Here is a 23,373-nt window from a genome sequence, read left to right on the forward strand (position 1 = left end):
AAAAGTCCATTTGGCAGCCGACGAGCATTCAGCATCATGTCGTCACAAGAATCTTCCGCCGCCACGGGAAAACCTGGCCAAAAGTTGCTTAACCTTGCACCTGAAGTTGTCGAACATGTCATCAAGCAAGTGAGCAAAAAGAGAGACCTCTCAAACGTCCGGTTGGCATGCAAGGAATTGGACAAGCATGCCGCAAAGGAGCTCTTCAAGGATGTGTTTGTCTCTCCGTAAGTGCAAGCCTTATTCCATGACGGTTGCCCATCCGTCATTTTTTTAGGCTCCACAGCAGGTGGCTAACGCATAGCAGATCGGAAGAGCACGTCAGCACTTGGAACAGTATTAGCCAGGATGAAAAGGTTCGGCAGATTCCTCGGCATGCGATTATTCACACACATTCGGATACCGAGGACAGCCACGCTGGATCGGAGAGGGAGGACGAGGAGGTTGGCGATGATTTCGAGGAGTCCCTGACTGCACTGGCAAAGTTTCCCAACCTCGACTCGGTGGAGATCCGCTTCACCCCAGAATGCTTGGGTGATCGTGAAACGAGCTGGTATGAAGACGTCGTTGAGGACGTTTCGCGACGGAAAAACATGCTCGAACTGATTTTCCAAGCCATCAAGGACAGGGCAGCAGACGAGGGGAATAGGACGATTCGCAAGCTCACGATCATCAACCTCCAGAATTGCCCAATCCCGGACTTCACCTCTTCTGACCTCTTTCGTGATGTCATGGGCCAGCTAGAGGAATTGCATATCTCGATCACCCAAGAATACAATGAACATGGGCCAGACCACGATTATACTCGGGTTGAACTGCAGACCTTTCCGGCCCATTTAATCTCGGAATGGCTTCAGCCTATCTCGGAGAATCTAAAGGCTCTGTCCATCTACCATAGGACGGACAATTGGGGTCCTTTTCCGGGCTATTTTGACCCCAGCGGTCTCTCATTCCCGAAGCTGGAGACACTGGCCCTTGGGTATTACACGCTTGCGCACGACAATGATATCGACTGGATTCTCGCCATTAAATCACTAAAAAAGCTGATCCTGCACAACTGTATGATCGCCTCATGGATACGCGTCGACTCGGAGAACATGGAGGAGTGGAAAGTCCGGACGCATGACTGGGCCGCGCTGCCGCCAAGTTACGAGGGCAGCGAAGACGGCGAGTTTGCATACGGTGGAAAGTGGAGCCAGAGTCTCGACCGCATCGCCGGAAGCTTGCCGAACCTGGTCGACTTTCGGTTCGACCAGGGCCGTACCTATGATTATCGGGACCAGGCGACTAAGTACGGCCTTAAACACCGCCACAACTGTGGTGTCAGGATTTTCCCCCGAAGATATATTTGCTTCGACAACGGCATCTTGCCGACTCACTGGCCAGAAGCAGATGACGACGGAACTCTGCATTCTTGGATCGACGAGGGGTTCCCTACTAACGTCCACAAGGAGAATCTAGAGGAAGACCAAAAAAGCTTGGACAGGCTGTTGGAAGTGTGCCGGCTTACGAGGTCGAGGGCCTAGGCGATGGCGAATATGCGTCGGGTATATCGCAACGCTCGGAGCAACAAATATGGGACAGTTGATCGACCCTCGTTTAACTCCACAGTTTGATGGGATGTCTGACCGCTCAATATGCTCCGTGGGGTATGATGGCCACCTGGCACGCTACCATATACATGACAACGGACTTCTCGCGCGATTTCATTGGCAAGCCTCAAAAAAGACAAAACAGAGTGCGCGGAAATATCATCAAACTGGGGTAAACAACACTGAGCAGGATGGGGGAACAAAGTTGTGTGTTATTGGCCTTGCAGAAATAAGATCTTGTAGACACTGCGAACTAAAGGTGCTCACGACGTGGGGCCATGCCGTTCTTTTTTTCCGTTTCGAAAGGGTTTTCAGATAAAACTAGCCTTCAATGACTTGCAGCATGGTATCTATTTCATTACACATTAACCCCCGTCTATAAGTGTGGTGACCGAGACACAGACGAGACCGCTTCTAAAGCCACCAATCCGATTTCACGTGCTGATCCGAGCTCTTACAGAGCCAGAGCAGCGACAGCAGCCATACCGAACCAGCTGGCGACGATCTTGCCAGCGCCCGAGGTGGCACCGGCGGAGGCGGTAGCGCTGGTGGAGGAGCTGGAACCGGTGGCGGATCCGCTGGCGCTCGCGCTGCCGGAGGAGGAGGCAGAGGTGGAAGAGGCATCCGAGGTGGAGGAGCTCTTGGTGGCCGTGGCCGTGGCGCTAGCGCTGCCACTGGAGGTGGACGAAGCTGTGCCGGTAGAGTCAGCCCCAGTGCTGGACGCGGAGGCAGTCGACGAGCCAGACGCCGTAGCGGACGCGGAGGAGGAAGATGAAGACGAACCGGAGGAAGTGCCCTCGGTGATGTTGAACTGGCTCTATAAGACGCGAGAATATCAGCAAATGGCCCGTGTAAGTTTGGTGCCTGGGATTGAGCTTACCGACTGAGCGTAGATCTGCTCGGTCTTGGTTCCGTTGGTGAAGTTGATGGTGTAGCTGTTTCCATCCGTGAGCTTGCTGCCGTCGACGTCGTAGGAGCCGTCGCTGGAGGAAACATCGGAAGCGAGGAGGACGTCGGTAGGGGGGTAAGAGGCCTTGTTGGAAAGGTAGATGTTGAAGGTGGACTCGTCGCTGGAAACGGTGTCCCACTTGATGGTCTGCTTCTCGCCGGTGCTCCAGATGGTGCTGTCGGAGGGCTCGGTGACCTTGAGGGCCATGGCGCCGGAGGCGAGGGCGAGGAGAGCAACGGAGGAGAGCATCTTGAAAATTATTGTTGGAATTATCGTTCCGGAAAATTAAAACAGATTCGTGAGCGAGTGACGAATGGCTAGAAGCACAATAAACGATCGTGGGTATGTCGTAGACGAAGTTGAACAACGATAAAGACAAGAAAAGGCCCTCATCCCGGCGACGCGGATGCACCTTAACCTTATATCAGAGGATCAACAAACATGCATGGCTGTCAAGTGGTTCCGTATCCCAAATTTAGCCCACAGTAGCTCTGTTCTTGCGAGTCAGGGGTGGACGTGGTGCCTTGCAGGGTTCATCTGGTCTTGTGCAGATACGAAACGGCTGCTCATCAAATCGGCATTGGCCGACTCGCTGTTGATTCGTGTTTGTGGAGTGACAGCCAGGGCCCGCAGAGATCGTCTGGCGTGGTCTGGCTTTTCTCCTGACCCCGGGAAAATGGGGAAGACTACACCGGATGGGGAGCTGAAGGAGGAAGCAGGCGCCGACATAACCGAGAAAAAGGGGCATTCGAGTAGAAATCGCCCCCCCTTCGGAACCGGGCCTCGAGGCAGATCAACGAGGGCGTCTGCATATCGAGTGAGTGAGAAGAGCCCATGATCGTTGGGGAGCCTTATCATGCTTGTGGGGGTGGCTCTTTGGTTGGCAATGATTGCTCGGGATTAGAGTTGATGTGACAGAGGAGGATTCCACTAGCCTAAACAGAATCTTCCATGCCCCTGGCGCTAATAGCCTGGGTACTCTCGGGGTGTCCCCGGGAGGGTGTGAGGGTGTGCTCCACGAGGATAAGGCCCGAGATTAACGAGATTGACAGCGGGTCTGTGTGACCTGGCCGCAGCACGCCTACGCGAACAAGACTCTCACTAATCCTTGCCAAGCTTCTCATGTAATTATCACCCCAAAGCTTCTTGCCAACGAGTGCTCGTGATGGTCGAATTTGAACACCAAAACAGGCAAAGATCTCTAAAGCCAACGCCCAATACGGCCATTTTCTGGGAGGATCGCTCTGCGAGATGATAAAGAGATTCCTCTTCGTTCGAGGCTAAAAGCATCGCGATGCTTTGGCTGTCCCACTTCCTCGAAGGAATCCCAAAAGCGCCACGCGCCATCTGGTTTTCAGCCCATCCGCCACCCTTGATTACCCACCATTCGTGCCTAATTGGGAGCTCTATATGGGTATTGCGCGAGTCTCTGCCCAGCCCACCAGAAGTGCTGATCATTGTACCACGGACAATCGGCTTGTCCTCGCGGCCGAGATTAGGCAGGACAATGGGGGAGTGTTCCCAGACGCGTCTGTCATTGGATAGTCACGCTGCCCGGGCCTGGCCCGAGACACTGCAATGTAAGTCAAACCAAAGGATCCGAATCGGTTGCGGCAATAAAGACAGTATGAGATAAATCCGAGAATGCTATCGTGATTTGGTCTAGAAGGCACGTTCTCACGTGTCTCAAACTTATGTCTCGTAATAGGTGGATTCCGTTCAGGACTGTTTTCCAGCCCTGCCAGCACCGCCCCGGGTGTCACGCAGAATCACGCCATGTCGCTAATAGGGCTGCATCCCTTGCAGATGGAATGAGCTAAGCAACAAGAAACGATTTATTTACCCACTGCAATCAATATATACACACAAGAAGCATTGCTTTTCCAGTGCCTTCAGCTGGATCAAAACACTCGAAACTTCCTCTTGGACGCCGCCGTAGTGTTCGAAATACCGAACCACGCCATGTCCTCATCCCCCATGACCGGGACCGTGTGCCCGATGCCCGTGCCGTATATTCCTACGACGTTATCTCCATACACATATTTGGTATAAGCGGCGGAAGGCGTCTGCTCCAACGTCTGTTCAGGAATGTCGGAGTACCCGAAGACGCCAGTCCACTGCTTGATGGTCTCGTTGAAATTCTATACGGATCTGGTCAGCTTTCTCTCCAAATACGAGTCCTCAAGGATGAGGTAGCAGCCTTTTCCCTTACCTGAGGCAACAGAGCCGTGTCCGCGGTTCCGTGGAAGATCAACATCTTCGGCCTCGGGCCAGTATAGCCCGGGTACATGGCCAGTGCGGTATCTGCCCATTCCTTCTGCGTGTGGATGCTCTCACCCGAAGAGCATGTCGAATTCCATCCGTCTATAGTGCCCGTGTAGAAGCAGCCCGCCGGCACACCAGAGTACACCGTCGCAGCCTTGAAGACGTCCGGGTACGTAGCCGCCAAGACGTTGGTCATCATCGCGCCGGAGCTGCTTCCCGTTACGAACACCCGAGAGCTATCCGCGCCGTAGGTGCTGATGGTGTGAGCAACCATCTCCGCGATGGAGCTTGTGTCCGCGCCGCCGCCGTGGGTGAGCGCCTCCTGCGAGGAGACATCCCAGCACGTTCCCTCGTAAGGTGATTCGGGATAGATAACAATAAAGCCATACTGCTCGGCGAGAGTTGGATATGGCGTGGCAGAAAAGTACGCCTCTGCGGTGCCGGTACAGTAGTGGATGGCGACGATGACTGGTGCGTTCGTGTTATTGCCTGCCGAACTGAGAGAGTCTGGCACGTATAGATACATCTTAGTTCCAGAAGTGTTGGGGCCGAACTCGGTGACCTGCTGGAGGGAGGCCGCTTGAGCAGTCGTCGCTAGGGCAGCGACGGCCGTGATGAACCGTACTAGCGAAGCCATCTCGTAGATATCCTGTTTCTCGTGTTCGAGTCCTTGGCGCGGTCTTGTGAGATCCCGAGTTTGTATCTCAAGTTCTGTTTTCTTCACAGCCCTGGGAACTCTTCTATCTTTAATAAATGCTCAAGGAGTCATTTGCCAGCGGACACGGGCGAACTCGTCGCATTGTTGTCTCCGTTGCGGACTGGTAGGTCCCGGAGGTCTTTTCAGGGGTCGGAGTCAGTACTGCGGGCTTCACCGGCGTGCTGCCGCTGCATTACCCCTGTCGGCGGTCGGAAGATCAGGGTCCAGCCTAGAACTCCGGGAGGTGTAGCAAAAGGGGCTTCAACTGCACAATTTGTTCCTGTCCTGATCAAGACCTCATTGAAGTTCAACACTGACTCGGCCACAACGTAAATCAGGCGAGATTGGAGGACATCGTGGGCCTCGCTCAAGATCCATGCAGGGCGCCAATGTATTATTTACGACCAGTAGCCCAGTTCTTCTGACTTCCGTAGACAGACGGGTTTGCACAGGGCGACATGACAAAATTTCGAACCGGCGATCCATCATATCGAGTTGTGGTAGGTTAGCAGTTCATAGACTTGTGCAGACGCCTCCTTGATCAGACGAAGACTCAGATGTGGGAGGATGTCCGTTGCCTGTACCAATGCGAGACCACTCCTGAATGATGCATGAATCCAGTGTTTGGAAAACCAGAGAAGCACAGCACGGAAAGTTCGGGCCCCTGTGGAACAAATCCTGGAGGGGCTGTGAGCCTTGCCTGCGGAAAATATGCAGTCTGCCGTTGAATTAAGCTTCAGCTAGAGCAACCAACGGGATCCGCACTTAGGCTTGCTTGCACTGAACCATCGTCATGCATGCACCCCTGAGCCATATAGTTACCAGAGTTGTCTTGGTCCTGCCATGACGGGTTATCCCGTGCCTTTTTGAGAATGCGCTCTTTCAGGCCATGAGTCGAAATGTCATCCCAATTCTGACAAGAGTCAGAGTTCAAAGATGCTTCTAATCGATCATGGTATGAGAATTCCCTTGTCGACTCCTGAATCGTCAGACGTTGCGCGGCAAGGGCAGGTAGCACTCCGTGAGGTCGATGAGTGAGCCATAGCGACGATTCCATAGCAGACCAGGGTCTGCAATGGCCCGGTGACATGAAGCGATGCGAGATCGAGTGTATTTGCCGTAACCGCACTCCTCGGAAGTCCTGGAAGACCAGAGCGGTAGGCGTCGCCACAGGTGACTACTGCATGCTATCTGCGCGTCTCCAAGCATCGCCGGAGGGATTCGCTGACAGCGCGGTGTTCTGTCTGAACGCCCATATGCTTAGACCCATTCTTGCACAAAAACGACCGGGTCATATTCATGTGTCCTTTGATGACAAGGAATTGTATGTGATACAGCGCTGACCTTGTTCTGAGGCAGCACCGAGTGTGGTTCAGTGTTGTGACAGGTAGTCCTGGACCAGAGAACCGTAGGTCTCGTGGTTCGACCTCGGCCTCTTGATCAAGCTTGAGAGCCCTCGATTGAACAGAATTCCACGCACGGTAGCCCGCGCCTCCCGAGGCGATTCTCGGACCTCCCTGCTCAGTGTCCAAGTGTCTGTACTGATGGGTACGAAGCGTATCTGAGCCCACATCCTGGATGGGATCCTAGATTTTCCTTTCCCTAGTAGTGACTTCCTCATCCACCCATCAGGTGTAGAGGGAACAGTACACATTGCCCGCTCCGTGAGTTTGAACAAGTGCACAAGTGGCCGCAGTAGCCACCATGACACTAGTCACTGAACATTAGCGAAGGAGATTTGGAACACACCCTCTCACACAAGCATGACGCCCGTCCCCACGCCTCTCAGCCCCTCTGCCATGGTCCAGTCCGGCCCGAGCTGGCCCCTCCTAGCCCACACAGCCTCCATAACCCGCAGCGCACCGGCGATCGTCCCGAAGCTCGACAGCGGGCCCAGCGCCTCGACCAAGCCGCGGAAGATGCCCTCCTCCTCGGGCAGCGCGAGGCAACCCGTCACGCAGAACGGCCAGACGACGCTCCGTACCGACGCTGGCACGGGAGCGCTGGCGAGCAGATCGATGGTGGCTGCCACGCTGGCGCGGATCTCGGGGCACGACGGCTGCCAGCCCGACACGACGGTGCACAGATACGTGAGCGAGGCGTACGCCCAGATCAGGCTGGTCCAGACGGTGCTTGAGCTCGGGATGATGGGGAGGCCGACGTTGTACTGCGCGATGAAATCGATCGGGTTCGTCATGGGCGGAACCTGGTTGCCGTGGCCGTCATTGGCGCTTTGTCTCTGCTGTTCCAAGCATGCGATCAGGCCCCGCAGGGGCGTCTCGATCTGCGACGCCCGGGTAACGAGCTGCACCATGGACAGCGACCCGTTCTTCGTCATCTCCTTTTTCCACGCGTGTAGGTCTGCTGCCTGTGCGAGAAGGGTGATCACGGAGTTCTTGATGCCAACAATACTCTCTAGGTTGATCTGCGGTCCAGTGATGTCGACTCCGGCGAAGCTTCCTGAGGAGGATTCAAGTAGGATGCCATGAAATCTGTACAGCCTCGGCGTCGTCTCCAACGCTGTAGCAGAGATGACATCCGCAAAGAGCAAGAGCGCCGTGAAGAACCTCATCGCCGCCTGATCGGAATTATAAGGGTAGGGGTCGCCGGACGGCGAGAAACCCAACGTGGGCATCTGCGACCCTACGCCTAGTTGCCCTATTATTGCATGCCAGCAATAATGCTTCCCATCCCCTTCTCCGCTCGAGGCGTGGTGCTCCATAATTTGCTCAAACATAACGAAAGCGCCGTCAAGATGCACCATCCAGCTCTCCGCGCACGCTATCCTTCGAGTCACAGCAACCTCGAAGACCACAAGCTGCACAATGCTCTCCATTATGCGTGCACTCTCGATGAGGTCTGAGGCAACGCCTCTCTCGTTCACTACTGCAACATCATGTTGCAGTTCCTTGAGGGTGAGCTCGTGCTGCTTCTCCAGTTCCGAGCGGTTGTGCTCGCGGCATAACTCGTGTCCTGATAGCAGGTTGTCTGTTGCGACAGCGAAGAAGTAGGTGGCCAGTGACAACGCTGAGTGCAACAGAGTCCTCTTCCGCAAGAGCAGAATCAAGAGCCATCCTCGCCCTGACTGCAGCAAGGGTGGCCGGTAGAAGGGGAAAAGGAAAGGGAAGACGTAGTCGAGGTACATCGTGAGGAAGGTGAGCTCACGTTCGTTGAGGCTGTGATAGGGTACTGTGCCCACAGGAGCGGATGATAAGAAGCTTTGAGTCGTGGCATGGGCAGCAAATTGCTGCCCTTGAATGTACATCCCGTCCCCTGAGGACAAAGCGCCTGGTTCGGCAGTTGAGGAAGGAGGCGTGGTGTTACTAGTTGCCTCGGAAGAAGAATTCTGCGGAGAGTCCCACGAGCTGTTCGTCGATGAAGCAGCGTTGTTCGCCCCCACGGTGGTTTTCTTTCTGCTGGCATCATTTTGCGTGGTGAAATTCAACTCTGAAGCGCCATCGGCCACGCTCAACTCCTCGATGCCAGGCTCAATTCCGGTCAGATATTTCCTTTCCCTCCTCCAGGCTGCCTTCTTCTTCACCTCTGCTTTCACTTCCTCAGCTTTCTCGGCTTGCCTATCCCCACCGTCCATCCACTCTGGTTTCTCGTCACTGTAGAGGCATGATATCTCCAGTGCCTCGCATGCAGCGCATTGAGGCCTGGCCTCGTCGCATTTCTTGCGGCGGAGACGGCAGGTCCAGCAGCCGTCTGAGCTACGTGCTAATGGCTTGCTGGCCATCCTGTGTCAAGAATGGTTTTCTCACAGGCCAAGCCTGAAGTGGCCACGGAGTCGTGAGAAGCTGAAGGAAGGCTAGAATAGATAGTGTTCCTTGATCTACGTTGCAAGGTGAAGGCTAAGCGCAGAGGGGGCGCGTTCTTGGTAAGCCGGGCCGTGCCAAGAAAAGGGCGCCGGTACCGATGGCGCAACCGAAACCGTCGCCACCGAAAGCCCGCAGGAATTGTCAGCAGGCCTTCAGATAGAGTGATTTATTTGGTGCTGCGCAGACTCTGCATTGCAGTACGGATAGGTCTCTGATGAGATTCGATTCGGCGCGGTAGTGGAGCTGGAGCTCTCGATGAGTGGGATGGGTAGTTGGGCTAGAAGTCCTCATCGCCTCAAACGATGCTCCCCTTTGGATCTCACCCGTGCATTGCAATGCGATGATGAGTCAGCATGGACCCCGACCACTCAATCAACAAGACTTGCTGCTGCTGTGTAGCAGTCCCTCGTTCGAGCAATAAGAGACAACACTATTTGTGACCCTGGTTTCAAATCATCAGGGAACCAATATTGAGTTTGAACAACAGTTACAGGCTTGCTGCTGCCGGCGCGAAGCTTCAAGTAAGTACATAGCCAATCCCGAACACCCAGCCAAGAAGACGCCAACCATTATCCCAAACCGAATACACAGAGGGAGTGTTGCCATATCCTCGATTTTGTACATGATGGCTCACAGTTGAGAAACACTCTTACTTTCCTTTTCATGCCTACACATAGGCACAGGCTCAATACCTCTTCGACAAACTGCCTCATGAGCAGCACACGGTCGGCTCCTCCGCCGCGCTCGTGTTCGACCTCGGGCCCTCCCACAGCGTCTCCCACGAGAACAAGAAAGCGCCAAAGTATGCACCAATAATGATCGAGATTAGTATGTATCCATTGTAGTTCATCGCCAGCCTGTGATACAGGTCAAGAAGGGGTCAGTGTCATCGTCTTTCCAGACGTTCGCAGACAAACTGAGATGGGGCCAACCACTCACATCATGATGATGTACGCGACAGTGAACTGTGCCGCATGCAACAGCGCCCTGATCATCTGCTGCCACAGATTAGGGCGGTATGGGGCAGAGCAGGCATGCTCCCCACTTGTGACCACAGTCATACCCCCAGTGGCGGCACCGCCCCGGGCAGACTGCGCAGCCAAGCCCGGCTTCTCCCTCGTGCTGGCGGCAGCGTCACCGCTACCAGTCCAGTCTGGCGCCACGGCTGTTGTGCTGGACTTCCTAGACCCGGTGCAGCACTCCGCCGGCGCCGTGACAGGGGCTGGCAGCGTTCGGTGATTCGCGTCCACCGGGGCTACTGGCGACACCTGGTGGTAGCGGGCGTCGGCCGTCTCCCTGTGTTTCCGGATAAGATACCGGTCGAATTGCTTCGTGCTGCGCCGGAGAGCCTCGAGCGCCATGACTAGGAAGACCACGCCGAAGCAGGTGCCGACCATCGCCCCTTGGGAGCCGATCTGCCATTGTGGTGTGATGAAGCACGCGCCGATCGTGTGCCAGTTCCAGAGCATCTGTAAAGAGGGGAGTCGGAATGTCAGTTGGTCGTTCGATTGCGAGAACTGGAGCATCTGAGATGTGGAATGGGTACACGGGTCTCAAACGTAATGGGGGAGAAAAGGGCCTAGGTACACACGTGTATCTCGCAGACTTCGCCAGCACTGCCCACCACATTGCTCATGCTCATGCCCATCGAGCCCGAGCCTGTCGCCATGGCAGTGGCCGTTGCCGTCGTTGTGCCGCTTGTGATAGTTCTGGTTGCAGTCCTTGTTGCCGCCGATGTCACTGACATGACCGTCGCGCTTGTCAAAGTGGTCAACGTAGTGGATGAAGAGCCCATCGCCATCCCTGACATCCCCCCCATGTCCATGCCTGACATATCCATATTTAGTCGTCTTTTATTCTTTTAAATGAGTGGAAGGTTGGCTTCGATTAGAGAAGGTTGTGGTTTGGAGGCTGTCGTCCAGCGCAAGGAGTCGAATCAAAGTTAAAGGCGGAGAGAAAGCTGGAGCGAGTCGAGTGCTAGGAGTGAGCGGGCCCGTTCGAGGAGTTCTGGTCTCATGGAACAAAGGCAGAAGATCGTTGCCTTCACTCAATCAACTATAGAAAGGAGGAATTGAACTGTTCCCGAAGAAGACACGGACATCTAAAAATGTACTGGGACAAAAGATTCGGGAGCGGGAGCTGCAATGAGAGGCTTTGTCGCTGCTGGTTGGGAAAGACAGGTTGACATTCAGAACGTCGAGCGTTCAGACACGGCAGGCGGCTTTATAGGACCTTCCCGATTGTATGCAAAAATAACGAGGAAAGTGAAACACAGGCTTGAAGAAGTGAATTGCAATGGCACGGACAAGTGTAACTGGGAGAGGCGGTAGGACCCGGATCGTGGTTTGGCAAGCTGGCAGGAGGATGGCAAGCATTCCTGCGAGAGGCCCATGGCGTTTAGCATTTCCCAGCACAAAGCCACATTGACATGGCAGTCAACACGGCTCAAGTCCTGCCATCACTCACATCTACCTGTACCAGTTAGGAAGATGTTCCGCTTCGCCTTGCCATCCACGTCCCAACAACATGGCTCGCTCTTACCCGGGGGCAGTAGTAAGATTGGAATGTGTCAATTTCTGTTGCTGGTTGGCTTAGATGCCGACAGACCAAAACCCAGAGGGTGTGAATACGCCTCCTTTCCACTGTCCGCCTATATAGAGGCGTATCTTGTGCTTTTGGTAACGCAACGAGCGCTCCGAGTGCTCCGGCGGCACAAGTGGCACTGCCAGCTGAAGGACATATTCTCAACGCTTCAACCCAAAGAACGCCATACTCACCGCCACCAATTCCAAATTAACAATCGCATCAGACTGGACAATACAACGCACAAAACCACAGGCTTGCAAAAAAACAGCGTCGACAGACCCGTGGGCCACTAGGCCTTGGCCTTCTCGTTCTGCAGGGCGTACAGCTCCCTCCTGGCGCCAGAGGCGTCGCAGCTCGAGAACTTCCAGTAGTTGCCGTTGATCCAGCCGCCGATGTTGATCAGCCCCCACTTGATAGGCGCGGGGATGGGCGGCCAGTTTGCCCACTGGCCCTCCTCGAACTGCGTGGATCGGTCCAGGTTCAGCAGGAAGAAGGGGACCACGTCCGTCGTACCGGCCTTGGTCACCGTGCTCTTGCCCCACGTCTTAAAGGTGTTCGATGCCTCGGCGGCCGCGGGTGTGTCGGGCGCGGGCGCGTTCGGGTGCGATGCTAGGTTCGCAATCGTCTTGATCTCGGAATGGAAGTGGTTCTCGAAGTTGGCGTGGAACCCGTCCATGATGCGTAAGAGTTCGGTCGAGTCAAGAGACTGTGGGTTGGGTTGGACGGAGAGTAGGTACTTGTTGAACTCGGCGAGGCCAGGAAGGAAGGACTCTGCGAATAGTTGTTGTTAGTGTGATGTGCTGTGCTGCTTATGGAGGCCTGCATGTTTCAGGCAGCCTCTGTCTAAGTAAAGTCTCCGACGTACCGTGCTCCTTATGCGTCTCTTCAAAGACATTCTTGTCATCCAGAAGCTCCTCGACCTTGGTGAACAGGGACTCCTCCTCGTCATCGTGGTGTGACTTGACGAACTTAAACCAAGTCAAGGCGTAGCCGATAAAGTCGGCCTTGTCCGCATCTTGGACGTGTGGTGCTTGTAGATAGATGCTGTTGTATCCTCTGAAGATGGAATTGTGCAACAGGGCCATATGCGTAGCTCCTGTGCTAAAAAGATCCGTCTGTGACGTGCAGCAGTCAATGTTAGCCGTCTTGTTCACATTACTTCGAAAGGAATGCCCTGGTGCTGCTGCATTTGCAGATCTGCAGTGCTGGGCTGGATACCAAGCTGGATGCTCGTACCTTCTTGGTCTCGTACTGGGGAGTAGCAACAAGTTTCATGGGCTGATCTGCCCAGGGCTTGGATCCGGAAATTGGAGCTGTGGCCATCATGAACGGTGATCGAGAGACGAAGACGCCGAACAGCAGTGTAGCTAGTCCCAGGAAAAGGGTAAATGGAGAAGGCATGCTGGCGATCCAAGTGTGATATTTAGAATGCGGCTGGCCCTCCAGGAGTCCGCCGATATATGTACGCTCTTGTCTAACGGGCTGCTTGCTGCACGTCTGCCGGCTGCTGCGGATTGCACGGTGCAGAGCAGGTAGAGGAGGGACAGAATGGCACCATCAGGAGCGTCGTACGATCGGTCAGCCCTCGCCTCGGCCCATCCAGCAAGTCCAGCCCAGCAAGCTCTGGTCTGGGTGTGCTCGCCATCTCGGAGTCGGTGCTGTCATCGCCTGTCAAAGGTCAATGTTTCAGGTGCTCCAGGCGCGACCCTCGGGGCTGAACAAGCTCCCGTTGGTAATTCTCAGTGTCTCATTGGGCCTGGCGGTTGGCAGCAAGGGTGGGAGCTCCAGGTGTCCCCACTCGTTCCCGGGGAAGCATTCGAGAAAACCGCCGATCGCCTTCGGACCTTACAGAGATTCCTCCTCTGGGGAGAATGTAGACTAATATCTGACCTTCCACACTGGTTATCCGGGCACAAAGAGCCGGGCACAAAAATTTATAGATGGAAGACGTTGACTTGCGCAAGATGCAGTACATGTGCCTGCGTGGTACAGCACGTTGTAGCTGCTCAGGGACGAAGCTGCAGCTGAGGATCGCAACGGACCTCGGCACACATCCAGCTCCGAGTTCCTGGCCCCAGCAGGGTCAGGGGTCCGTCGAGCTGCTGTTAATCCTCCGCGAGAGAAGGTCAATTCAAGGTTATTTTTGTACGCCTCCGTCTAATCGTCTTGTATGTCCAACCGATGCTTCATTGACCTCGCATGTGCAGGCTTCACTCGAACCCCGTTCTGAACCCCGTATAATCTTTTGGTCCCAAGAAATAAAGGGAGTATACACGTCTGTCAAAGGTGTTTCTAGCTGTATTGTTTCTCTATATATATTACCAGGTTCTCAGCGATTGCACATTGAGTCATATCACTCTGGGTTCAATTGAAGGCAGCATTTACGGACCTGAGGTTTCGTCTTGCAACTCTTTTCCGTCATCGTAGACCTGGGACATATACAAAATGAATTCACGTCGAGCCTCCTTCTCAAGATGAAAACGTAATAATTCCTCGTGTGTTTGAGAAGATCTTGTCCTCCACTTAGTAAGACTCAGTCTACTTGTGAGTCTACAGAGAATCGATGAAATCTCAATCTCTGTCCCAAGAGCACAAAAGAATCCAGTTGATTCTACAAGCCGACTCTGCTGGACTTGCATAAGTACGAGAAGAACTGAGTAATTTGAAAGGCATACCTTGGAATACCAGCAAGCTTTAGCAGGCTGGGAGATCCATACTACAGTATTTTGTCCCTTGCTGGCTTCAGAGGTGGCCCCAACGAGGTGCTGGTGGGGAAAGTTGCACACATGCACATGACCAAGAATGATTGAATAATTAGTCTAGGTCGAGAAGTCTCCAAGACACTGCACAAGTGCCGGGGCCACATCCATGTCAAACAATATCCACAAAGGCCCCCGCACTTTGAACTACTCTTGGGTGTGAACACTTCAAGGCATGGGTATCATGGCGCACAGAGGTAAGCGGGAGAGCGACGCGCAGATAGGTAGAGAGAGAAAGAGAGCCTCTGCGCGTCTCAAAGCATTGTCTGGTCGACGATGACAGACGTGCGATAGTTGACTTTTATTTTTTTGGCCGGCGCTCCAGTGTTTGCTTGGGCTCCAGTAAGTGGACTCCGGAAGAAGGTATCCCGATCTTTTCGTCTTTTCCACGGTTTGTTATATCACCACGTTTCGCGACAGCAGCAGCTCACAATGGCAAAAGCTTTTCACGCATCACACGCAATCACTGTCACGACGCTCACACGCTCACGCACAGCACAAAATCAAACCAGAACCCTGAGAACCACGAAGGTAGCCGTCACCCCGCAACCCTTCCTGTAGTCCCCGGACTCGGCGCTCAGCACCTTGGCCTTACCATCCGCCTCGAGCCGGGCCACCTCGGCCTTGAACCCCTGGCTCTCCCAGATGTCGTCGAGCACGGTCGCCACGACGACGCCCTCGCGCTTGGTGACGCGGACGAGCTCGCGCAGCGCCTCGGGCCCCACGTGCGTGTGCGTGAACGTGCCGACGCACACCACGACGTCGTACTTCCCGTCCTGCACGTCGAGGGGCTTGTTGAGGTCCGTGGTCTGCAGCGCCTCGTACGCCCCGGACTGCCGGGCGACGGCGAGCATGCCTGGGCTCAGGTCCCGCCCGTCGATGTGCTTGGCCCCGAGGCGCGCCAGCTCCACGCCCGCAAGGCCGGTGCCGCAGCCCGCGTCCAGGAGCAGCAGATCAGGGCTGATGGTGGGCGTGCCGAGCGCGCCGGCGACTAGGCGCGCCACGGCCGCCGGCCCAACGTAGTTCTGGGATGGGTCGCGGAGGTCAGAGTCATAGGTCTTTGCCCATGCGTCGTACACCTCCTGCGCCTCGTTGACGTTCTTGAGGACATAGGAACGGGTGAGGTGGGGGTTGTTGGCAGTGTTGGTAGTGACCGACATGTTGAATTTGGTCAAGAGGAGTGGCTAAGTGTGTGATTGGGTTTTGAGAACGAGGGAAATTGTTGTGCAAGAATGCTTGGGCTTGGGAGGTGGGTGTTGAGGGTACAGAAGCGCCTCTCTCCTTTCGATCGAACCCGCGAACCTTGGAGCCTTTTATATTCTCCTAAACACCACGCTCAGCATCATATTGACGGATGCCGACGACGACGAAGGCTCGGCATGTCGAAGATCAGCACTACGGTTCCACGGACTGCATGAGGCGCCCTCATCTAATGTCAACAATTGGCCGCTGGGGGAATAGCTTGAATGCTCAAACCTTTAGCTACATGGTGTACCATGTCGAGAATCCACCCTCAGTCCATCGGGCCATACAACACCCGCACAGGCTTCACCTCGGAACTTGGTTGCTGGGAGTCCGCAGGCGATGTGACGCACCTTGGAAGCTCAGTCCCTGCATCCAAATGGCGCAATCGTTCGCATGCGAGAAATGACATGCCGACTGATGAACTGCGGTTCACTGTCAAAGCTGCGTAGGCTGAACTCTACGTCAAGTACCTGTGCCTACGACAGAGACCGGCCCTCGTATTCGCAGCACATAGCTCGGCATATCAGTCTGACTGTTTTAAGAACCAAGGAGCCCTACACTTGTTTTGAATTTTGAAAATTAGACTTGTTTTTTCTCTTAAAGAAATTGTAATTAAATTATAATATTAGTATACTAAAATAAAACTATTACCTAAAATTTTAAATAATTAATTTTATTTTTAAAAAAAATATAATTTTTATTATTATAAAAATCTTTATTTATCATTTTTGTATAAATATTTTGAATAATTTTATAACTTTATAATGACGCTAAACCGGATTAGGTCTGAGTAGACTCAATATGTAGTAAACACTTGGTACCTGCATTGGGTGCGACAGACAGCGGACGTTCTAGTAGCCACCGATCACGTCGATCCGCGCAGGTGCTGAGGTGTCACCTGAAGTCATCCGTTGGAATGACCCCGGGGGAGCGTGGCTTAGAACTCGACTCCTTCCCCGCTATGCTCAACTTAGTTCTAACGGTTAAGCCCTCATGAGGGACGACCAAGCGATCTAAGTCGTCAAGACTAAAATGCGCACCCTGGGGGCTGCCTGTCGCCGTCGCCCCTTTGGGCTAGGGAGGATGCAGTCTCGCTCCTCAATCCTGCTAGAATACAAACCTTGACGTCAGTACAGCAGTACATTCGAGGCTCTGCCTAGGGATAAATGGGAATGTGGGAGAGGAGGCATGTGGTTCCCCCGGAACGGGCGGGTACTTTGTCACTTTGCTGACCGGCCCACTCTCCACTCGGCCGCAGAGTGGGCGGTTGCAGTTATTTATGTACCCATATGCAAAGCGGCAGGTCCTCTGCATGTCTCCGTATGTAACTATCATATGATAATCCTGGCAGAAGCGCTTGGCGTTCCAAAATGCCGCGGGGAAAAGGTGGCCCGAGTGAGTTGGCGTGTTTCGCCGAGGGTAAGCGGCTCTGACAGGTCGGGCTCGGTGCCGTTCAAGGACGTCCGGGTGGGGTCGTCGAGTGGGGACCGGAATGCCTGAGCGCCCGTACCGTTCGGGTGAGCACCGCCGAAGACTCGGTGCTCAGGAAACGGATCATCAGGAGGAGGAGGAGGAGGCCTCCCTGCTTGGGGGCTGTTGGAGAATCCCATCAATTAGTGGAGCTGACACGTAATTGTGTGAATTTACAATTACTTAAGGAGAAAGGCCACTCTCCCTCAGACAACGGTGCTGCTGGCATCCTTGGGGGCAGGGTGCCCTCTCCTGGGACTTCAGCTTCGCGGCCCTGGGATAATCGTGAAGCTGCAGCGCAAAACGCGACTGCACCACACCTTCTGCCCACAAGCTCTAAATTCCTGGATAGCTGCATAAAAATGACGCCAAAGTGACGTAGAGAGCACACTCCGGTGCTCTCATTTTCGATAGAAAGGCGTCTAAGCAGATTCTGAAAGCAGAAGTAGAGGTCATCCGGTGTTTACCTGTCCTTCCCCGCAGCGCGTGCGCGGATGTTTAAGCGACAACGAGAACGCATGCCCTAAAAACCATGAAAATTTCTTGTCATTGACACGAACTCCTCATATTCAAAAGTTGACCATTGTCTAGACCTCATTTTTATCTTTCGAATGAGTAGCATCAAGGCCTGGACTGAGTTTCTTTCCGAGGTTGTGTAGGACTCCATGAAGGTCAATCTTTTTTGTTGCCAGGCATCCACCTGTACATGCGCTTTGTACCGACACCTTCTGCCAACTCGGCGTCACAAAATGCATTTACTGGCCCCCGCGCTATAATATACAAGTGTGACAGTAGTCCGCAATTATCCCGCGCCGATGTTGCGTTGGGGAGGGGCAGCCGGCCCTGACTCCGGATTCTCACAATGATTGTCGAGTCCCACAGCAGGTGATTAATGACATTGACATCTCCCAGACAACATGCCGCGACAGCCTGGACCACCAATCCGTAATTAAGCTATTTTAAAATCGCGCGACAGCGGGTTTTCCACGCGCTCCGCGATCATGTGAGAGGCTTGCTCCCACATGGGATAGGCTCTCTCCACGCTGCCCAGGAAGTAAACCTCCCGTAGAAGCATCTCGACTTGAAGATGAATGATGGGATTTCAGAGTCAGCCATGACTGAGTTATCACATTCGCAATTTGATGGTGGGCGAATACACAACAAGGAAAATCTTGACAGGTCTCTTCTGGTCGAGAAGCACCGGAGCATGTGATATCCAGGAGAAGTACATGGACCAGCCAGCCATTAGGAAGCAGGAAGCGCTGGCACCTCTGAGCACTGTTGCGTGCTCAGAATCAAATGGGTCAAGTTGGCTATAACGACCACTCCGAAGCACGATGTTTGAGACTCGCCTCTCTTGTACTTTAGCTAGTCAACGGATTCAGTATCAAAGATGGCCATCAGTGTGTTTCTCCTTGTGGATATTGACTCCATCTACAGACAGGGGCTGAAAGAATCAAACACCAGTCATGGAACTGAAAAACAACTTAGAAGATGGTCCAAACGGCTGTAGATTTTGGCTTTCACAAGCTAGTACAGTTGCATCATTTGGTGATAATTCACGCGGAAGGGTTAAGAGATGCTTATCTCGCACCCTAGAAAGCCTAAAGAGCCAGAGAAATTGAAAGAAAGAAAAGAGCTCCATTTTCAGGTCTTGAAACTTCGAGAACGAGAAGATTAAGGCAGTCAGCGCCTGCCTCGGAGTTTTTGTTTGCTGAAATGCGTCCCTTATCCGCCAGCTCCTGCCCGCCAGCTCTTGCTCATGGGATTTCGACCTGCCAGTCTGGACAGCGAACCAACTTCGGAATTCCTCCCATCCTGCGCCTGGACATCTGCTTTACTACGAAATTCACTTGGCGTATATGCGACCTTTTTTGACACGCCCCACTCAAGCCTGCTTTCAGGCTGAGCTCTGGGGAACTACAAAACTGAAACCAGTTGACTTTTCGCTGAAGAAGTGCTTCTTCTCACGCAGCATTCAGACACTGTCCGTCTTAGGGGACTCAGACAGGTAAGTGCACCTGAAGACTCAGTGTTGCCCTCCTCCACAAGAGCAAACGTCCTCACAATACTACAGGCGTGGTTTTTGCCCCCACCACAAGATCTCGACATCCATCGATCATACCGTTCGCTGCTCGGACAGCTCGGACACTTGATGACAGAATCATCAAGCACCAACTCCAGCAAAAAAGCTCAAAATGGTTCAACTTGAGAGCCTTCCCGTCGAAGTCATGGGCGTTGTCCTGAAGAACCTTGCGTCGCCCGAAGACCTGGCCTCCCTGATCCATGCCTCACCACGCGCTCTAGCAGCTATGCAAAGCGACCGTCGACGAGTTCTGTCGACCGTCATCCATAATAATCTACCAGAGGAGGTGCTGAGAGAGGCTTACAGCGTACTCCGATGTCCGGTCCTCGAAAACGGTGATGGATTCTTCCAGTCCAGAACCACGAACCCTGTCTCTCCCGAAAGGCAGACGAAATGGGAGCAGAAAGTGAGCAAATTCAAGCACTGGTACTTCAGCTCAGCTACCGTTGACCTTGGGTTTCCACGAGAAACTGCCCAAATTGTCGCCGTCTGTCGAATGAGGGCTGTTATCAACGCGCTTGTCTCTGACCTCGTCTATTACACCAAAACTTTGTCTCTTTCAGATGAGGAACAGCCTGAATTGCAGGATTTGAGAAAAGCTCAATCATTCCCTGTGACGAGTCGGGAGTTGAGCCGAATACAAATTTCATTTTTCAGGTACGAGCTTATCTGTCGATTATACGGATTGCCATACTTGCAACAGTTTTCCATTCAAAAGGTGCCCTTCTTCGATAACCATGAAGCCCACTTGAAGCACTTTTTGGGTTACTTTCCTGCTCTTTATGTGGAACAACTGGGACACATTCATGACTATGTCTGCTCAAAGTATACACTGGCCTTCAAAGAAGTAAATGAAGATGCGACTGGCGTGTTTCAACGCATTCAGATCCAGCGAGACCGACATCAAATAGCAGATGCTGCTGTGCTCTTGCAGAAAGACGGCCCAAGCTTTTTCACTCATGGAAATGACCCAGTCTTCGAAATTCCTGGTCGTCCAAAAAAGAACACGCGTATCAACACGTATGTTGCCAACCTCGCCAAACTTGGACTTGGGTCACTGCAAGCTTTTGTCAAGAACGGTCGCTTATCAAGACGGCGGTTCATCGTCGAGACATTTGAAATTATGCTTCCGCGGGCTAGAGTTTCACATCACAAGCTATGTGCGCTTCAAAGTTTCCCAGACTCCGAAGCTATTTTTATGTCGAGACGCCTGCAGCGTTACATTCGATATCTAGAACCTCCTGATGAGGAATGGGCCAAAGGACGCAGTGTCATATGGGACGCATGCAGAAGGTTGGAAAACGGCAAACCCTGTCATCCCTTTCTTATCGAATATCGTACACCCAAGATCGACGACCTTCGCAAATTGAGCTGGACATTTTGGGACCTCAATCGGCTCAAGGGATTGGGCATTGTCGAGAGCTTCTCGACCGAGACTCACGTGGTCTTCAATAAAGACTTGAAAGTCCGAGAGAACTACGAGGAGAAGATATCCCGAGACTCTGGATATGAGATACTGAAAGGCAAGGTGTCTCAAGACATGTGGGAGAACGAATTCGTTCCTCAATTCTGCACCGGTTCCAGTGATGAACCTAACGATATTGACGAGTACTGCCGACTTCTTCAGCTCATCCTGAGGCAAGCTGAAGATTCCCAGATTGGCAGGACACCATTAACCGGGGGCTAGATGCGCTTCCAGGCGGAAAGATTATCTTGGTGGAAATTAGCTGATCGCTGGGGACAGCACTTGGTGGAGCTGTGGTCGAATGTAGACGGGTGATTACACCGATGGTGGAACGGCCTCATACTGAGAGATCGATTGAGGTTTCCCTCTTCTTATTTCCTAAATGAGAAAATTGTATTGCTATTCTTCCAAAAGGGATCTTGCGAGATGGCCACTGTTACCAACTCTTCCAGGATGCACTGTTGACTTCTCGTGCCAATCAGGATATTTCTTTGCCCCTTGTTGTCTCAGCCAAGTATCTTGTGTGATATATGAACTTTCACCTTGCAGGTTTCCTTGCCATGACACAGAACCGGACAGATATTCCAGCCCTACTACCCTCAAGTGTTCATACTGTTGCCCTAATACCTTCCAGCGCTCGTTGAAGAGCTTGACGAAGAGGAGATTGTCCTCCGTTGTCTTGCAGATTCCAGAGAGACCCCACGCTTTTGAACCCATGAAATCATAACAGGACCGACCCACTAGGTAGAATACAGAACGTCAAATCTGGATAATGGCTCGACTTCATCCTGCATATAATTCGGCTGGTTACCTCATGCGCATTGACCCTCCTGGGGGTGTTTTGGCACCATGCTCACCTCCAGTATTCTTCTTGGCGCCCAAATCACATACATCCTGTTCTTCGCTTCGATTTTGAAAGTGCCCTTTCCAAAATGCAGCCTCAGCCATGTATTTAGATGGTAGGGGTTGATGCACTTAGACAATCTGGCCGAAAGCTTCGATATGATCAGGACTTCAGGCATCTTGTCTGGATTAGTTGATAAGAAAGTTGTGTCAAATGATCGAACTGTTCATACTTTGCGTCGGTAACTCGTAGGTAATCTTCTTGAATCCATTCCATAAATCGGCAGATGTCTGGTTAGAGACACGGTCGGTGACCCATCGCCGTTCGAAGCCGATAAAAATATACGGGTTCTACATTCGTCGTTGTTACGCTGACAGTGAGTGATTCATACACACTGGGTTCTATTCCTGCCCAGTGCAAGTCACCTGAAGAGGCTTCTTGTGACTGGCACTCAGAGTGAGCAATGAGAAGTAATGACCGTTGGCGGGCGAGCTCATCATGCGTAGGCTTTGAGAAATTACATGTTTAGAATACGTTGTCGGCAAATTCCTGAACCTGATGATGCGGCACGTAGTGTCCCAAACCCGATATATCTGGGTTGCAACATTATCTATTTGACCAACTTCGACTGATTAAAGGCAGTATGTGTGGGAATTTGAGTACTGCAACTCGTCAATATACAAAGATCTCATTCTGACAGCACAAACTCTGCCAGTCCCTTTGCATGTAGTTCCATGGTATCAAGGAGGGGGACCGTAACGTTCTCAGCCTTCACGACGAATTGTAGCTCTGTGCAGGCCAGGACCACGACTTGGGCCCCCTTCTGGATCAGCCTGTCTACTATTCCCGCAATCTTGGTTTTCGTTTCGTCTTTGAAGATGCCAGCGCAAAGCTCTTCAAACACGGCCTTGTCAACCGCAATCCGCTCGTCTTCATCAGGAATCAAGACCTCCACGCCAGCTTTCTCACTCAGGCGGCCCTTAATGAAGTCTTCCTCCATCACCGTTTTTGTTGCGAGCAGGCCAATTTTCGAGAGGCCTCTCTTCTTGATCTCGTCGGCCGCGGAGTCAGCAATGTGCAGCAAGGGCAAGCCTACTTCGGCCTCTACTTGCGAGGCTACCTTGTGCCCGATGTTACAGCCGATGCCGATACCTTGCGCGCCTGCTAGCTTGAGGTTTTTGGAAGCAGTGATGAATTTGTCCGCCGCTAGGTCCCATCGTCCGGCAGTGAAAAGCGCGGAAGTTTCTGCATGGTTGAAGGAGTGCAATATCAGTGACGCTGAGGCTAAGCCCCCTAGCTTCCGCTGGACATGGGCGTTGATGGAGGTGTAATAGAGGGCTGTGGAATGGTAGCTCATGCCACCAAGGAGGCCTAGTGTCTTCATGATGTATGGTGATTGGGGAGATATGGTGTACGAAAAGGTTGATTGTTGGCCTGGAAAGAAGGAGAAGGTTGGAAGAAGCAGCGTGATGACTTTCAAATCTGTCCTGGATGAGTCAACTCGAAAACAGGGCCAACGTCAATTGGGTGTAAGATTAAAGCGGGGCTGGACGAACCGAAGGGCGTGCGCAGCGCATCTGCGCAGCAGCAAAAG

The 23,373-nt window shown here is 53.0% G+C and overlaps 10 protein-coding genes across 10 annotated transcripts; 2 read left to right on the top strand and 8 right to left on the bottom strand.

Annotated features, from left to right (window-relative positions):
- Window positions 1-36: 36 nt before the first annotated feature.
- On the top strand, window positions 37-1,526 carry J7T55_003076 (f-box domain-containing protein; the record flags this gene model as incomplete). The annotated part of the gene is made up of 2 exons (XM_053138217.1): window positions 37-227; window positions 308-1,526. 2 exons carry the CDS (start codon window positions 37-39, stop codon window positions 1,524-1,526), a joined length of 1,410 nt encoding a protein of 469 aa, XP_052998943.1.
- Window positions 1,527-2,046: 520 nt separating this feature from the next.
- Window positions 2,047-2,790, bottom strand: J7T55_003077 (extracellular conserved serine-rich protein; the record flags this gene model as incomplete). Its single annotated transcript, XM_053138218.1, has 2 exons — window positions 2,047-2,409; window positions 2,473-2,790. 2 exons carry the CDS (start codon window positions 2,788-2,790, stop codon window positions 2,047-2,049), a joined length of 681 nt encoding a protein of 226 aa, XP_052998944.1.
- A 1,652-nt stretch (window positions 2,791-4,442) lies between these two features.
- On the bottom strand, window positions 4,443-5,443 carry J7T55_003078 (carbohydrate esterase family 1 protein; the record flags this gene model as incomplete). The annotated part of the gene is made up of 2 exons (XM_053138219.1): window positions 4,443-4,682; window positions 4,754-5,443. 2 exons carry the CDS (start codon window positions 5,441-5,443, stop codon window positions 4,443-4,445), a joined length of 930 nt encoding a protein of 309 aa, XP_052998945.1.
- Window positions 5,444-7,256: 1,813 nt separating this feature from the next.
- Window positions 7,257-9,242, bottom strand: J7T55_003079 (uncharacterized protein; the record flags this gene model as incomplete). The annotated part of the gene is made up of 1 exon (XM_053138220.1): window positions 7,257-9,242. One exon carries the CDS (start codon window positions 9,240-9,242, stop codon window positions 7,257-7,259), a length of 1,986 nt encoding a protein of 661 aa, XP_052998946.1.
- A 791-nt stretch (window positions 9,243-10,033) lies between these two features.
- Window positions 10,034-11,071, bottom strand: J7T55_003080 (ctr copper transporter; the record flags this gene model as incomplete). The annotated part of the gene is made up of 3 exons (XM_053138221.1): window positions 10,034-10,181; window positions 10,264-10,850; window positions 10,916-11,071. 3 exons carry the CDS (start codon window positions 11,069-11,071, stop codon window positions 10,034-10,036), a joined length of 891 nt encoding a protein of 296 aa, XP_052998947.1.
- Window positions 11,072-12,199: 1,128 nt separating this feature from the next.
- On the bottom strand, window positions 12,200-13,311 carry J7T55_003081 (uncharacterized protein; the record flags this gene model as incomplete). The annotated part of the gene is made up of 3 exons (XM_053138222.1): window positions 12,200-12,681; window positions 12,776-13,025; window positions 13,147-13,311. 3 exons carry the CDS (start codon window positions 13,309-13,311, stop codon window positions 12,200-12,202), a joined length of 897 nt encoding a protein of 298 aa, XP_052998948.1.
- Window positions 13,312-15,172: 1,861 nt separating this feature from the next.
- J7T55_003082 (methyltransferase domain-containing protein) lies at window positions 15,173-15,829 on the bottom strand (the record flags this gene model as incomplete). The annotated part of the gene is made up of 1 exon (XM_053138223.1): window positions 15,173-15,829. One exon carries the CDS (start codon window positions 15,827-15,829, stop codon window positions 15,173-15,175), a length of 657 nt encoding a protein of 218 aa, XP_052998949.1.
- A 1,416-nt stretch (window positions 15,830-17,245) lies between these two features.
- On the bottom strand, window positions 17,246-17,524 carry J7T55_003083 (uncharacterized protein; the record flags this gene model as incomplete). The annotated part of the gene is made up of 1 exon (XM_053138225.1): window positions 17,246-17,524. One exon carries the CDS (start codon window positions 17,522-17,524, stop codon window positions 17,246-17,248), a length of 279 nt encoding a protein of 92 aa, XP_052998950.1.
- A 2,058-nt stretch (window positions 17,525-19,582) lies between these two features.
- On the top strand, window positions 19,583-21,157 carry J7T55_003084 (uncharacterized protein; the record flags this gene model as incomplete). The annotated part of the gene is made up of 1 exon (XM_053138226.1): window positions 19,583-21,157. One exon carries the CDS (start codon window positions 19,583-19,585, stop codon window positions 21,155-21,157), a length of 1,575 nt encoding a protein of 524 aa, XP_052998951.1.
- Window positions 21,158-22,467: 1,310 nt separating this feature from the next.
- On the bottom strand, window positions 22,468-23,163 carry J7T55_003085 (proline permease; the record flags this gene model as incomplete). Its single annotated transcript, XM_053138227.1, has 1 exon — window positions 22,468-23,163. One exon carries the CDS (start codon window positions 23,161-23,163, stop codon window positions 22,468-22,470), a length of 696 nt encoding a protein of 231 aa, XP_052998952.1.
- Between the last annotated feature and the right edge of the window lie 210 nt (window positions 23,164-23,373).

The sequence above is a fragment of the Diaporthe amygdali genome (genome assembly GCF_026229845.1).
Source record: "Diaporthe amygdali strain CAA958 chromosome Unknown NODE_3_length_2959817_cov_65_330692, whole genome shotgun sequence".
Lineage (NCBI taxonomy): Eukaryota > Fungi > Ascomycota > Sordariomycetes > Diaporthales > Diaporthaceae > Diaporthe > Diaporthe amygdali.